This window comes from Lagopus leucura, unplaced genomic scaffold (assembly GCF_019238085.1).
Source record: "Lagopus leucura isolate 7727_CA_CO unplaced genomic scaffold, USGS_WTPT01 Super-Scaffold_100002, whole genome shotgun sequence".
NCBI lineage: Eukaryota > Metazoa > Chordata > Aves > Galliformes > Phasianidae > Lagopus > Lagopus leucura.
The window spans coordinates 49145975-49163087 of NW_024962263.1; the positions used below are offsets into that span (position 1 = coordinate 49145975).

Here is a 17113-nt window from a genome sequence, read left to right on the forward strand (position 1 = left end):
ATAGAATAGAATAGAATAGAATAGAATAGAATAGAATAGAATAGAATTCACTCTATTTAAAACTGAGTCTTCTAAAAGGCTCATTTCTAAACTCTGCTGCAGAGCATATATTTAAGCATAAATTCTTTCAATAAGCACTACCAAAACAGAGCTAAATTATCACTCCGTGAAGTCTGGTTGAAGGTGATGAACCTAATAATCTCCACTCTCACTGAAAATATGAGAAAACAGACCACACGTGGAGAGATGATGTCACCTGAAGTATCAGGATTAAGCTACCAGATCAGCTACATTAAATATACTTTGATGAATTTTAGGATGTGACTTACAGTTGCTATGAGGTTAGCTGAAGTTGCACACCTCTTCTCCCTATTTCCCTGCATGTGCTCTACCCCCTCCAAAGTCTTCCCCATAAAGAATTCCCAAACAAACTTTTCATCTGCTGAAAAAGAAACAAACCAACAAAAGCAACCCTGACTTACTGCTTCTGATTTGGGAGGCACTGGAGGTGGAGGTAGGGAAACATCCGCAGACTTTGTTGCTGCATCGACTGTCCCAGGCACAGGAAGAGATGGACTACCACACTTTGATCGGAAGGATCCTCTGTAATTGTCACATTTGTTCTTCTCACTTAGCGAGCGAGTGAGAGGCTGCTCACCAGGCTTTCCAGACCCTTGGTCCAACCACAGCTCTTCGTAAGGAAGTTCTGGTTTTGTAGGCAGAAACATGGACTCTTCACCAACCTCTGGAAAAAGGTAATCACTGCTACTGTCACCAGAATCCTGGTACTGAAGCGCATCGTGAGAAAACAGTGCCCACTCGTTACACAGGTCCCTGCAGCCGTGGAGGTTCACTTCGCTATTGCCATGCAAATTGTTGCCATAAACACACACCGACAGCCGGTGGAAGGACTGCGTGAGTTCGTCCCGTGCATAGCTGAGGGAGTTGGGCACGTGAGTGTGCCCGCTGCACCGGCTCTTCTTTGGGCTCTTGCAGTCTTCATTCCAGTCTGTTTTCACATCGCGCACGGCCCGGGAATACTCATCTATGTCAAACTGTTCCTGGCATATATTAAACCAATGCTGGATGAGGGATTCGTGCCACAGCTCCCCCTTCACAAGACTGTCAGGTAGAGTAAATTTTGGAAGTGTCAAGTGCAAGGGAAAATGCATGGGAATAATTTTGTTGCCACGAAGCACGCAACAAACCACCACAGTTTTGGTCTGAATGTTGACAAACTTGTATCTGTGCCCTTCACGGATAAAATGCAGGTCGTAGGGGTTTCTCGGTGTAGGGCTTGGCACAGTCACATTAACAGGCAGCCGGGTTTTTTCTACTATATTACGAATTGTGTGCTCACCTTCTTGCATCTGCACCTCCAATGGGCTGCGGGTGCTAAACTTGCCCTTACACTGGAATGGGAGACTGATGCTTTCATTGGTCCTGTGGTTCATGCAGATGAGGCAGGGCATTTTGCCTCTGCCAAGTTTGCTAATTGAATTAAGTTTACCAATTTTTTTAAAGATGGTGTTGAGTCGTGACTTCTCCTTAGAAGATTTTGCATAAAGGATTTCTGCTTGTCCCATTAAAGTGAGTTCATCCCCAGTACTAAGGGTAATGTTGTAAACCTCAGTGTCTTCATTGCATTCACCTGAAGCTACCTGCAAAACAGTAATGAAATAAATTGTTTTTACCTCACTGAAAACATCACAAATCATATCAAACCTAATGAGATTGGACTTGAAGGTGGTACTTTGAGAGAAAAACACTATTTTTATTTGAACAGCTGAGTAGTCAGACACACGTGAGGTTTAATGTAAAGCTCAGTCAAGTAATCTTTTTTTACTGTTCTGTGTATTGTCTCATCTTATTAGAGGGGAAGAGGCCACTTGGGAATGACAAAGAAGACACGAGAACAAATAAAACAAGCTTTAAAATAAAGGACAACTCCCAGCAATTCAAACAGCCAGCTGTGTCACACAGCTATGACAGAGCCTGTCTGGATTTGCTTGGATATCTTCTCTTCACTCCTTGTTTTTGCTGTAACTTATTTGTCAGGCTCTTAAAGGAAGCAAACATTCTTCTTCCAGCTTCATCTCCCTGAGGAGCTGAGAAGGTGATCTCATCACTACGAATGAAACATATCCCTTTGATATAACCTCTTCACAGCTAGGGTGAATGACAGATGACATCTATTCCCTGGAGGACAAGTAAAGAATATTGGTCTATCCCACATGCCCAACTCCCTCTCTGCCTTCAGACTTCCTTCCTCATTTTTTGATCATAATTGCAATTTAAGATATTAAACAACATATGCAAAGCCATGTGTGTGCTTTTCTACTATAGAAATTGTACTGGTATTTAAAAAAAAAAAGAAAAAAAAAAGAAAAACAGATGTCCAAGGCTCATTTATTCCTGAAGTTATTTCCTTAAGACTGGAATAACTCTTTACACACAAGACTGCTCTGCTTTCTATTTGAATGGCTTAATGTGAAAGGCCTTTTTCAGGGACCAACCAGAACTTAATGAGCTCTTCTTCGCAGTAGCAGATACTTATTCTTAAAGGAAGGTGCCTCAGCTAACCACGGCAGGCCTGCTACAGACCACTTTGTTCAGGAATACTGAACATATTAAAAATAAAACCTGCCAAAAATAAGCAAGAATAATATATCCCTGCCCCATTTACATGACTCCTAAAGATTCCACCCAGTTATGTGAAGTTCACATTCCAGCCTTCAGAGTTCGTCACAGGACAGCCACTGCATGAAATCAGAGCTGTAATTCCAATTAGTCAGTAATTGAGAAGTGCTGTAAATAATGCTTCCTCTTGTAAGATGTGATCTGCAATTCACTTGTGTTTGTAAAGTCATTATTATCTTCTGGAAACCTCTCTCAGCAAATGGCCAGGCAGCTCAGAAGAGGTGTGCCTTCAGAGTGTTTCAGCTCAGCACTTCCTGACAGGAAGCCATTCAAGCCCTGAATTATCCAAACAAACTCTAATTGGCCTAATCCAGGAAACCACTGGGATTTTATTGTACACAGTAGTCACAGTTTATGCTGCTGGCCAGACAATATAATGAAAAGCTGCAACATGAAAAGAAAGCACTCAGATTTTTCTGCCGATAACACCAGAATGATGCTTATTGCTATTTTCTCTTCAGAACCAATAAATGCTAGGTTTGCATTGCTGCTGGTGAGGCCCTGACCTTAGAGGAACTAAGGGGGCTGAAGACACAGGACTCTGTGCATGTCCCATGCAGTCCACCGCATCTCTTCTCGAAAGGGCACGTCCTATAAGAACGTGGGTTTCTAGTAAATGCAAATCCTCATAAAGGACTTCTTTGGGCAACACTGTCAGACATTTAAATGTGTGACAGCATTATTACAGCTTCTTCTTACCTCCTGCACAATGGGGACAGAAGCGAGGGAGCTGTTGTAATCCATGACTGCAGGAGCTGCTGCTTTGACAACCTGCAGCTTCTGAGCGATTTGTGAAAAGCCCATTCTGAAGGACAACATGGCCACTCAGATGTGCAACCACAGCAGGTACTGAGCAAGAACAGTGACACAGTGAGCCATGGTTATGAAAGCAGTTGCTGATTAGTGGCATTGAATTCAACCAATAGCACAAGGATTGTGACATCAGATAGTCATGTTTAAAGACAAAATCAGGTCTTTTCTGCAAGCTGTTTCCTGGACAGTCTGCCTGCTGCAGGGCTAATCCCACGGCAGAAACAGGGCTCTGTGCTCACTAATGAACCTCAGGGGGCTCCCACCAGTCTGGGAAGCACAGAATATCCTGAGCTGGAAGAGACTGACAATGATCATCAAATCCAACTCCTGGCTCCACACAGGACTGCCCAAATTCAAACGTTATGTCTGAGTGTGCTGTCCAAATGCTTCTTGAGCTGTGGCACTTGGGGCTGTGACCACAGCCATGGGCAGCCTGTTCCATGCCCACCACCCTCTGCTGAAGAGCCTTTTTGTAACATCTAATCTGATCCTCCTCCTCCTGAAGCAGCTCTATGCCTTCCCTTGGGTTCTGTTGCTGTCACCAGACAGCAGAGCTCAGTGCCATGAGGCCTCCCTCAGCCTCCTCTGCTCTGCAAGTGAAGCAGTCAGACACAGATGCCTGCTGGTTAAAAGTTTCTAGGAACAGATTTGATTCATGCCAAAAAAGATGCTTAAAGACAAAGCGATCTAAGAGAAATCACAAATTATTTCCAAAAGTATATCACAAATTATTTCCAAATGAAATGATGACAGTGACAGGAATAAGACCATGCCCTCTATCTTCCAAGCTTCCAGCACCAGCCCAACAGGATCCATACCTTCAAGCACCACGCCATGTCTTTATACTACCACCTGAAGCATGTAACATACACTGCCTGCTGTGAAATCACTGCAGGGATGTAACAGAACCCTGGACCATTTCAGACACTTTGCACATCTCACAACATACAATTCCTGTACAAGAGAGACAACAGTGCCCTATCTCAGAGTGGCAGTTAAGGTAGCCCAGACTATAGATGGATGCAGATAGATATATGGTCTGTTTTCCTGGCAAACTGCTGGAATCTCCTCATAACTCTGGAAAATATGTAGAGTTACAAAAGGCACCAAAAAGCCTTCATTCAGCTCTATAACACACCAGGAGGGCTGACAGATCCCAGTGTGACTCCAGCCTGCCCTGCACTTTCCGCTCGTCTTCCCGTCCTGCTCTGCCCATATTGGAACCATGCTCTTCTCATCTCCTCAATGGCTTTACCAGGCCTGCTTTGAATCTTCAGCTATAAAAACAGGCAGTCTTGCAGCAGGACCGGAGAGCAGCTGAAGGAATGGGGAGAGGAGGAGGGAAGGAGGGAAGGTGAACACATTTTCTTCAAATCTTTCCTCAGTGGGACAGTGCACTTGTTTTAATTATTTTGTGTATGCTCTCTCTTTACATCTTCAGTTTAAAACACAGGTTCCACACTGGGCAATTTTAGTGCAACAGCCTGCAGCAGTAACTGCCACACATCTCAATGCCATGATAAACACAAAGTCTTATCTAATTATTAGCCTTGGGAGCATCCTGTAGTAACTCCTTCCCCAAACACATTTCTCTTCTTGTTTGCTCTCTCTTAAAGTGCTGCTTTACACATTAAAACAATCAACTCTGTAGCTTCATTCCACCCTCATCCTTTTGTCACTTTCTCATAATAGGTGAGAATAACCAGTGCTTCTAGCTCTGTGAAAGAAGCAGTGTTTGCCACACCATTCTGCAAAAAAAAAAAAAACCTCACTAGATGTTCAAACTGAACATCTCCCAGTATGAGAGAAGATCCACACCACACAACCAGAAGCAGTCTGCTTCACACTTCACACATCTACTCCTCAACTTCACACATACTGATCCATACTAACAGCTCAGTACTGATGCCAGACTGCTGACCAGAAAGGCTGCTGGCTTGCAGACATCTTGTCAAACATGGGGGGGGGTTAAGGCATTCTCATGTTTTCAGCTTGCAATTCAATAACCATTCAGAAGCCAGTTATATCTACTGCAGAAGACAGGCATCAGGAAAGTGATGAATGATGATTTAGGCAACACGTTCTTTTGGGAAAATTCAAGCATATTGCAGCATATTGTTTCTTTTGCTTAAGGAAAGGTTAACTCAGAAAAATAGATTCTGATAACACCTGAGTCAATACCCTGTCTCGAGCTCCGATTGTTCTAATTTGTTACAGTTAAGAGGCAGAAGTCCTTAGTCACTTGGGCATGTAGGAACTCCTTATAAAAGTGATTTGTGGCTTCATACAACTTGTTATACCTGCTAGATCTTATTAGAGCAATGCAAGCATTGCATTGCCAGTACAAATTCATAGTTAGAACCTTTTTGAATTTTTTTTTTAAACAGTGAGGCCTCTGATGCATAGTTACTGCATCCAGATTCTATTATTAAAGCCAACAGACCAACCAGAACATATATTTTTTTTTCCCACAAGGTATAGAAAGTGGATAAAGAGTTTTATTTAATATAAAATAGGGTATCCAGAAGAGTTGTAAGAAGAAAAAAATCATGATTTTTTTTTCAAGGAACTTAACTATTTTTTCTTTTAGCTTCCTTGTTTACATAGACTTCTACCTGTGTGGAACCTCAGCACCCAACTGCAGAAACCTATTGCTGCTTCAGGAAAAGGGCCCTGGAGCAGCAAAACTTTCTTAAGATTTTTCTTCTAAGCATAGAGAGCTAAGCTCATTCTCATCATTGCAATGTAATACTGCTATATAAACAAAATTATCTGTCACTATGCATTGAATAGTAACATGGAAAAGGCTGTAAGATATCTGTTCATTGAAGAATAGACAGAATGCCCACAATTTTCTACTAGGAATAGATCAGATTTTGACTGTAGGCAATCAGCTTATCCTCAGATCACTCAGATTTACTGTGTCTGTAGATACTGCTGGCTACCAGGTACCGAGGTGATCAACAAGGTATATAAGCACAGATACATGCACAAATCAGAAGAAATTAACATAAGTAGTTCTAATCATTACAAAAATTTGGTTTAACCTCAAATTCCTGCTTGCTGTTCTGTGAAAAGTACTCAGGACTCTACCTTCTAGTCCCAGCTCTGCTTTTGATAGCATGCCTTACAACACTCCTTCAAATACAGCACAGGCCCTAAATGTTCTGCCTCAACACACTTCCCAGAAAAGCCACCTAACTGGGAAACAGTAAGGAAGGAAGGGAGATGTCTCTGTGGCCTACCTTAGGGTAAAATTTTACTAACAAGTGAAAGCACACAAAGTAAAATAAAACCTCCCTCTTAGAAAAGATGTCATGGCACTTCATTATGAGAAAGCAGCCGTTCTCTAAACTTCTCTAAGCTGCAAAATACTGCCTAAGCAGCAAAGGAATTAGTTGGAGGACAAGGTTTGCATGGAGTCAACCTCAGCAGTGGCACACAGCATGCTCAGACAGATCTCAACACAGACAAAATCATATAGGAACAGTCCAGTGAAATTCTGTAACGCTACCAGCTCTTTCTTCAAAACTTATCCACAGCAGTGGATTTTTTAGAATAAGAAAAAAACCCAGACATCACAATTCCTCCTCATCTTAAGTGCTTTATTAGATATTTTAGACATGTCTTCTTTTTGTATCAGATTAACTAACTTCTGATAATCTTAATTTAAGTGAACACACTGCTTTGGATAGAAATCAACTGCATTCTTCCCTTTGCTCAAATCACTTTGACACCATCTCTCATAGAATCGTAGCATACGTCATTCTGTTGTATATAGTCATTAAACACTTTTAAAAGTCCTGCTAATTCATTTTTCAGAAGATGACAACTTTGGAATAGTCTTCTATGAAACTTGAGAAACAGCCAAGAGAAATACTGCCAAGATATGTTTAACTAGGTTAAACCTGGATTATTACTACTGTTATTTACATTAAAGAGTATGACTAAAATATCTTTTAAAATGTATCTGATATATATAATAGTAGGCTATGCTTAATTCTGAGTTTGCTAAATATGACAAAGAGATTGAGAATACTGGTGCTAAACTCAAGACATAATGTTTTATATTTTGAAAAGCCTTCTTCTTTTATCCAAAAATTAAATTTTTTATCCAAAAATTATAACTGCATGTTTCACTGTGCCATGCTCTTCATTTGGATACAGACACACTGAGAAATAATGGCACAGCAGTTCTAAGATAATAATGATCTTCTTGGGTAGAAATGGAATTTTCTTGCTTCCTTCATTTGGCTAAATATATCCTAAAAATTCAAGCGTTTCATTTTTCTCCTGTAGTTATCATTCCTGAAAGGCTCTGTTGCATTGTTTCAGATTAATTAATTAATAGCACAAAAGTTAAAAACAAAAAAAAAAACAACAAAAAAACAACTTACTGTCCTGAAAGGCAAAAGTCTGTGTATCTAAATGACTTAACTAATGAGCACTTATAGTAGTCTTCAGCAATCTTGTTTCATACCTATAAAAACTGAGTCTAGCTGATGTCTCCCAACTCTAGCAGTGCAAAAAAGAGAAGAAGCCATTAAAAGATACATGGGTTATAAAAAAACTCACACTACTACACCTGGGAATGTACTATACTGGTTTTGCACTAGCAGCATCAGCCAGTCTTTTCTGTACACAATGCAAATATACACCATTGCATCCCATCTCCAGGATGCTGTTGTGCTCATTCACCAGAACTGACCTATCATGCATAGGTGTCCTGCTATGGAAAGAAAGGAAATACAGGTAAGACAAGGGAAATGAACATGCTCTATTACCATTGCTTCATACCATAGAACTGCAGTTTGGTGATGCAAAGCCCTCTTCTGGCATTGTTGTCCCAAAGATGAGCCCAAGAAGTGTGTGCACAAATACACACACACAGAACAAGGCCATATTTTCTATTTTTGTCTTTTATTCACAATGACACTTTCTGTAGTAATTTTGAGAGAAGCAACACCATCATTTCACTCTGCACACTCTCTGAGAGTAAGGCTTTCTGGACAGGGATTTGAGCAGCTGCTGCTTACCAGAAAATAAAATTCAAACTGCTGGAAGTGGGAGGACAAAGGGGGCAACAAACAACATTTGTTTAAAGTCTGGCAGCAACATCCCAATTAGACGAATTATGGGATGCATCATCAGTACTGCTCCCTGAAGTGCCATAGGTTAGGACAGCCCTTCTAGGACGTGTTGATTTAGCACTGCAAAAACGATCCTGAAGAGCACCACCACAGAAAGCAGAACTAAAGACCCGTTTGTCTCAAAAATCACACTTCCCACACAGCGCTGTTGCTCGCTTGCCATGTATATAAAGGTTGTAACAGTTAATCACTGAGACAGAGATAAATATTTATTCAGGGACTACCTTAACGTTGAATGTTATTTCCTCCATGACGTAAACTCGTTCAGGAAATGCTTTAGCCACCTCCTCCACACTGTTAAAATACTGCACTGGCTCCTTAATATCTCGGTCTTGTTCCAGCAGCTTAAACTGCCCTGAAAACAGATGATAAACAGAAGAGTTGTAAGATATTTACATTGGACAACTGTCACTGTGGCAACTGCTGGCTCAACTTCTTCACTGTTTTCCTCGGTCAATTTTTCCGGTTATTTAGCAGCCAAAATACAAAATGAAAGACTGCAAAGAGCCTTCTGAACCTGCCATGAAGGACACCCAGTTTCACTAGGGCAGAACAAAAAGAATGTGCAGGAGCTGCAAATTTTAAAAGATCCTTTTATCACATGCTGTCTAGAAACAGTAAATAACTACTGAGGCTTCTGTGTTTATGTACTTCACTTACTGTAATAGTATCTGCACAGATAACATGTTTGGCCCCTAATAATAGAAGTGTTACAGACAGAAAACACACCCAGTACTATAAAACCTCAAACAGTAAACATGTTTTTTTTTTTGAAGTATATATTTCAGCGTCATCAAAAGGCTATGCAAGTATGTGAGGCTACAATCCTTTTCCCCCAGGCTTTCCTAACAGCGGAACAGTGTGGAACAGCATCTAGTGCTTAATTACAAGCTAAGCCCTCTGAGAACTTGAACACTGCAAGAAACAAAACCATACACATATAAAATCCTTTTGAAGGTGGTCAGCCTCAGACAAGCATTAGGAAGAATCATCTGTTGCTTTCTCCCATGTTTTCAGTGTTGTGGGAAGCAAGGGCCAACACCAAGGAGCAATTGCTCTTGTGCGTAACAAACACCAAGTTTAGCAGTTTGTTGTATAAATGCAGGCATAATGAAAACTCAGTCAGATATGTTGCTGTTTGTGTGACAAATCAGCAGAGCAATCTCCCCAAATTTAGCAATGTTAACTACTAACATTAACTACTACCAGGCTAAAGGATGATCTCAGTGAGAGAACAGCATAACAAGCCTCCTTGTAAGGAGCAACTCAAGAAAACGAGTAGAAATCCAATTAAAATCTGAGATTTGTGCATCTTCTGTAAAACATATTCTACAATTAGCAATCCACTCAGGCACTGGCTTATTGCTCACAGCGCTCAACTTCATGAAAATTCATCCAGTACATGTCAGCCACCTACAGAAATATTCCCATTCCTTCAGCATTTTTGTGCACCACACACAGTTTCTCCTACATACCCCCCTCAGACAGTTCAGAGGATTCACCTGTACGGAATAGCTAAAGATGCTGTCATCTCCCACGTGCTGTTTTGCGACTGTTTAATAAATTACTGCACTTCAAAATTCAGTTCTCAGTGTTTTTCTAACTCTGTGTCTGCTTCAGGACACACCATCATTTGAAGTCCAGCCAAGTCAGCTCAAGTATTTCAAGATCAATGCTACTGTTCCTGTCGCAGGAATAGGCAAACCTTTGGTCTGACCTGGTGATGTTGTCCCTGTAGTGAATCACACTGCTGTCATAGACTGCAAGAGTGGTTTCACCACATCAGACCAAAGCTCTGCCTCAGAACCTGAGGCTCAAGGACGCCCAGAGCGGAGAAAACGCTTTAGCTTACTAGCTCTAAATTTCTACCCTATAAATTTGTTTCCTCAAGGTATCTTAAAGTTTTAACGTAAACAGACACCCAACCTGAAAAAATGTTGGCATTCTTCTTCCACAGGCTTTATAGTGCTTTCAACGTTAAGAGGAGAAATTTCAGGAGTGACAAAGCTATGCCTGCCAGACACTACAGGTAGCCATAAGAAATCTGCAGCAGATGAGCATTTGAAAAGAACACCTTACATACATAGTAGAAACATATCAGCACTGTGCAGCCCATTTTGATGTAAAGTGATCAAGGAGGAAGCATGCAACTCCATAAAACTTGCTCTGGCTAGAGAAGCTGGAAGTTGTGTTGTTGATAACGGACAGAGAGCGAGAGATGAAGGAAAAACAACTAGGCTTTTTAATCCCCCAGTCGCTACACACAGACAGTGTAGTTCTGGTTGTGAGACTTCCCTGTCAGCCACTTTCTAACTTGGAGAAAGATGCTCTTCCCAGATCTGCAGGCCCTCCTCCCTCCAGACACACAGATCTCCTATGAAGGAATTTCAGGAGTGCACGAACCAAGTGAAGGCAGACCTTTACCTACGTGTGCCAAGACATCATACAGCAGCAGAGATTACGCGTGGCACCAGGGAGTGATAGCCTGATAGCACAGAGAAACCACCACTCTGGAGCACAGAACCAATGACAGTATTTGACAGTATTCCGCATATAATCACTGGAGATTAGATGTTTTTACATTTGACAGAAGTTGTCACAGTGTTCCCCATGCGTTAACTACTGGATGTAGCTCACTCCTGCTTGCTTTGGAGTTGCTCTACAGGGAGCACAGTTGCCCCTCTTCAGCTAATGGCACAGCCACCTGGATGCAACCCTACTTGATTGCCCAATTTGGGATCTAGGGGTTTGATCTGTAAGATTCCCAGCTGCAGTCACTATTTGAGGCAAACTGTGATTACAATTTATAATAGCATTTTACACTTTAAGTCCCCAGAGGAAAACAAACAAGATTACTGCAAGTTCTAGAAACCTCAGACAGATGTGCTAAACTTAGTGGGGTTTAACACCCTTACCTACAGAATGAAGTTGAATACAATACTGCACAGAAGCTACGTAACAGTTGAAAACGGTGATATATTGCGGAGATAACATTTTGCTAGTTCAGAAATAAATAGGGAAATCTTGCTCAAGAGTGGGAATTGAGTTAAGCACAATGACAGGGTATGAATTCATATGAATAACGGAGAAGAACATCATCTTGAACAATAACATTATCTAAACAAGACTCACCCAGCACTTTGAGTGAGGTCTTTAATTCTAGGTCCTTTAGTTACTCTGTCTGGAAGTGTACTAGTATTATTTTACTATGACTGTGATGTATTTAAAATATGTAGGTCTGGTGGCAACAAAAAGTCAGTCATCCATTACAGCTCAAATGTCTACAAAATAGTCCAAAATTCCTCACCACAGAATAAAAGCTTTAGGCTGTCAGCAACCAGAAGGATCTGCTAGCTACTGCAAGCTTGCACAAGTTCTTGTAAAAAAACCAAAAGCATCAGCTGGAGTATTGCTTCGGTACAAAGAGATGCTCAGAACCATCTATGTAGCTGTCTGTGTCATCCTCCCTTCAGCTAAGCTGCACAAACACAAAGCTGTCTGTGCCTTCACTGCTAATGTTCAGCAGTTCATGAGGAGGCTGACTACAGAGGAGTACATACAGATCCAAAAGCACATAATAGAAGGGCAGCATTAATCTTCTCCTGTTACGAAATCAAGTATTCTGTGCATGGAAGCTGTCAGGACTGTATGTTAAAATGCTTTTCCTTTGGAGTATTCTCTGGATTTTCTATAGACTTTTTTTGAATTTATTTCTTTATTGAGAAAGGCAGACTTTTCTATTGGAAGGAGAGAAAAAGGGCAGAAGAGGGGCCTGCAAGACACTTACAAGCCAGATGTCAAGTAACTAACAGAGAGGAAGCAGACAATTACTTATTATGTTCCTCCCCAGTCTCTCAAATTGCCATAAAAAAAAGAGCATAGCTGAAACACAAGTCAAATGGACATAAGTCTTGACTTCAAGCTGAAATGGAATTTATTATCATTCACAATAGATAAGATTCCATCAAGAGACTTTACAAAACTGACAGCAAGCTTCAATACATTACCGTACAATTTAACTGTGCTAATCAGAAATGTGACAAAAAAAATGAAGAAAACCTACAGCTACGCCTATATAGAACTATCCCCCTTTCTTGTGCTGCTACAGAAAGAATAATGAAATATTCCTCTAGTAAATCACGTTCAGAAAGATCAGAGATTCGTTATATTTGCATGGTCCACTGAGCAAGTGTGGTTACTCCTTTGCAGCCAAATGCAAGGGAGTAATGAACGACTACTGCAAGCCTTATATCTCTTTATCTCTCAGTCTGGCCTCTGGCAGACAGAGTATTGGAACAATTTCATTCTAGTATATATTATCTACACAGATTATGAAGCCTTATTTCCGTGTGAAAGTACTTACAGCAAAGACTGTAAATTCACTACTAAAGGAAATGAATCTGGAAAGATAAAATGCAGGGAAAGAATTAAACCAGGGCTTATCCCCCAGTTTATGGAGGTATTTATTAAAAATGAGTAGGAAGATCAGTCCATTCTGCCTCTTGCAAGAAGCCAAACACTTATGAGCAGGATCTGCCCTAGGTCATTAACCAGACCTTTCTGTTCCAGCCTTCTGGCTGCTTCTGCCACTTCTACTGCTCAGGCTCTTGCAAGTTTATGGATGTACACAACTGCAATGCATCTCATTAAAGTATTTCTGCAATGTAAGGTCTGCTGGTCTTAGCTGCAATCTCCCCTTCACACCCAAACACCTCAGCTGTTATAAATGTTCTGACTTATCTCCAAAACAAAAAAAAAAAAAAAAAAAAAATTAGACTATTCTGTAAATAACAAGAGAAAAGTAGCTGTATGTCATCAGTAGAAAACATGGAAGATCACCAAAACATCTGCTCAATTGCGTTCACTGCTAGACGGTTTCCCTAAGGAGGCAGGAGTTGTATTGTCTTTCAGCAGCTTTGATTACTTAGCAAGTCTCACAAGGCAAAGTCTTGTGCTTCTTCAGAATACGCAGACAGCACAGCGGGGCAGCCAAAGTACTGCAGAGGTTTATGTTTCTTATTATTTGTTGACTGCTGACTGCACTTCAGTATTTCAAAGAATAACAGACCAGAATCAAAGAGAAAAGACTCACTGCTTCCAGATCACCACAACTTAGGAAAAAGACTATTTCTGTCTACGGTTTTCTATGCATCAAGATGATAGGAAACAACTTTGTCTTCCACTCCAAAAGGGTGATCCTTGATATAACTGAGCAGAGTTGAGTAACAGAAACCTAAAGAGTAAATAAGAAACAGTAAAGAGGGCAAACACAGGTAGCTTGCTAGATGCTAGGGAGAATGTCAGTTTATTTCCTCACTTTTCAACTCCATCAACTATATCATATGCAAGAGTTGTTCTTCCCTTCCTAATTTTCAGATAATAAAGCCAGTCAAGAACAATCAGTTTTTAATCTGAATTGACATTGCCAAAATGTCACTGCATAGAGCCCACATGTGGCATTTTAGTGTTCCAAAGAGCGCTGGTGTGACACTGGTTGAAGATGCCTAGACCTGAAAGAACGGAGAAAGACCAAAGAACACTTTGAACATGAGAATGTATCACTAAATCAATAACAAATGGTTTGGCAGACATGCAGAAGTAACAGAGAGCAGAAAATTAATGTCTTCCTTTGCTTCTGTCATTTTCCAGCTTGCAGAAATCCAAAGCTTGTTCCCAGCTCTCCACAAGCTAGATGTTTACCCTGGAATTTAGGTGTTTAGTAGCAGAAGTGCTCCTGGGTCTCCACTATAGAAGACAGTTGAGGCAGGAAAGACTTATAGAGGAAAATGGCAAATACAAATGGTATACCGTTTTTAAGAACACTATTTTCAACAACTAAGGGAGACAGCAGACCTCAAGTCAACTTGTACAGACAAAAGAAAGGACAGGAAAGCCAGTTCCTTGCTCCATCTAGAAGGATTCCTCATCAAATAAGTTACTGGCTTCATCCTGGACTGGAACCTGCCAGCGAAATGACATGGGTATGATTCTTTGGAAAGTTAATCCCCTCATCAAATAAAGAGTAAGGAAAACCTTCCTGGTACAGATTCAACCTTATCTGTCACATCAACAGCTTCTGAGAGCTATATAAAAAAGGCAGAGAGGTAGGGTGGAAAGATGGAAGTTTTTCTGAGTTATTTGTAAGACTTTATTATGTATTGTACCCTGTTAAAAGCTACAGGAGGTTATAAAAGGGCAGAGAATACAGCAGGAAAATACAAGAGTCTCAGCTTCCAAAGGGTAAAGACTGCCCACAAACTAGAAAAGCTACAATTGAATCTTACACTGTAATCACCATGAAATAGCTTTGAAATACTGTCTCTGTTTTTTAAGAGTTGCCTGTCTATACTTCTTCCTTGAGGGGAAAGGGATAGAAGAGTACTTTCCGTGTCCCCATCTGTCCCCAGTCATTTGGAAATGTTGGGAATGAATTAAAAAAAAAAACAACAGATGAAAGATGAACTAGGGACATATCTAAGTAAACATAATACAATTAGAATTCATCAAGTGTACTGGAGCTAAACTTATGGCCCTGTGAAGCAGAGGGCAAGGCACAATGGCACATTCAGTCAGAGATTGTGCAATGTTTCATGGGGAAGGAGCCCTTCAGATGAATAGCTTTACTTCTCAGAAGTATTATCTAGATTTTGAAGTCTTAAATGCCTTTATTTCTCTCCATGTTATGTCTGCTATACAATACCCGTTCAACCACAGCAGAATGAGTCAAGCATCAGAACCCAGTGAGACATGTTGGAGCAGAGCATCAGCAGGCTGACGCATCACCTGCTCATATGCATACTGGTGGAGAGATCAAGGGAGGGAATGCAACCAAGTTTCCCCACGCAGCAACACAGTGATTGTGCTTCTCATCTAAACCTCTAATCCCAAGCTGCTAAAGCAATGGAGATGATACAGTCTAGCATTCTATTTTCCAAATTTTACTGTCATGACTCTTAAACAGAGTAAAAACGTATCTGATTCTACTGGCGGCATTAGGTAGACAAATCAGTTCAAATGGTGACTGATGATAGTTTGAAGCAGATTTAAGTAACCGATTATGTATGAGAGGGAAGTTTAGGTTACTGATTATGTAAAATGACGGACAGGAAACAAGTTTAACCTCTACCCTTTGTTGCATAAGTTATTATCATCACAAATGCTAGATTACCACAATGAAAGGTTTCATTTTATGGGGTTACGTTGGAGTGTCTGGACTAGTAAGAAGTTGACCAGAGTCAACTTAGTCACTGGGTTAACATTCAGTCTAACTCATAATTAACATCATTTCATTCCTTTCCCACATGCTACCAGCAGACACCATGAGTGCTCCATATGCAGTTTTCTGTCAGCATTCAAGTTCATACACTTAAGAGGCCATGCAGAGCAGACTGGTGACTACTGCAGTCTGACTTTCCTAATTACTACCAAGAAAAGCCATTGCTGGTTTCCTGTTGAACAGTTAGATCATTAACACACATGAAGATGGCATGCTCTCCTAGTGAACAGCAGAGCTAATTCAGACTGCAGCACAAGGCAGCAAGAGCAAGAGTAAAGTTACAGTGAGCCCAGCTAAAACAATCCAGAACTTGTATGATAGTGTTGAGATGACTTTGTTTACAAGCAGATGTCAGATAAAAAGCTTTCCTTACACGCTTGCTATTCTTTTCAAGCTGCAGTGGAGTGCCACTTACCTCTCAGTTAACAAAATGCTAAGCCACTAAGAGCTAACAACTCTCATTACTGCAGTGGCAACCAGCATCCTTATGAGAACCCTCTGCTGGAAATGCTTGTCACCACTGATGATTTGAAATGAAGGTAAAGCCAATGTGTCCTCCGCCTAACAAATGCCTCCTCCAGAAACTGTCCCCCCTATGAAAGGCTAAAAAAATATATATAGAACCAAATGTGAAAAAGTATGTGACTACAGTCCTTATTGTATTTAAAATCATTTGTCTTTCTGAGCAAATACATCACTTTCACTTATACTTGATACATCAAAGCTGAGTTAGAACTAAAAATCAGACCTGAAGAGTAGTGATTCAGTTTAGATATATGAAACCAAGTTCAGGATGAAACTTTGCCTTGAATGGCATTCAAGCCCCTTACCTTATTTAGCCCAGGAAATTGAATGTTGATTTCTAGTATTAATACTTATCAATAAGTGTATGCTTTTTGAAATTAAAATTCTAATTTAGTAATAAGTAAATTCTATTTTTTGGGAATTGTTCTAACTCAAGCAGATTTTCCTATTTTATCAAAAGGCATTAAATACATTGAAAGTTAAGAAGCAGTACAGGCTTAGTCGGTCTGTAAACTTATTCTTATCTACGTGATCTCCTCTCAGATCATCAGTATACATCAGTTTCAAGTCATTACAAGAACAGGGCTGTCTACAATAGATTAACATTTAATTAAGGCACAGAAGAAAGTTATGATGAGAGTAACAGAAT

The 17113-nt window shown here is 40.5% G+C and overlaps 1 protein-coding gene across 2 annotated transcripts in view; it reads right to left on the reverse strand.

Moving 5' to 3' along the window:
* Positions 1-17113, reverse strand: part of GAREM1 (GRB2 associated regulator of MAPK1 subtype 1) — a 95132-nt gene that overhangs the window by 10460 nt on the left and 67559 nt on the right. Inside the window, exons 3-4 of one of the 2 annotated variants that reach the window (XM_042870084.1) lie at positions 8888-9018; positions 483-1661 (exon numbers count right to left, since the gene is read on the reverse strand). In XM_042870084.1, the coding sequence (XP_042726018.1) occupies positions 483-1661; positions 8888-9018 (1310 nt within the window). The remainder of the gene's footprint in view (positions 1-482; positions 1662-8887; positions 9019-17113) is intronic. The other variant, XM_042870085.1, reaches the window with a different exon arrangement.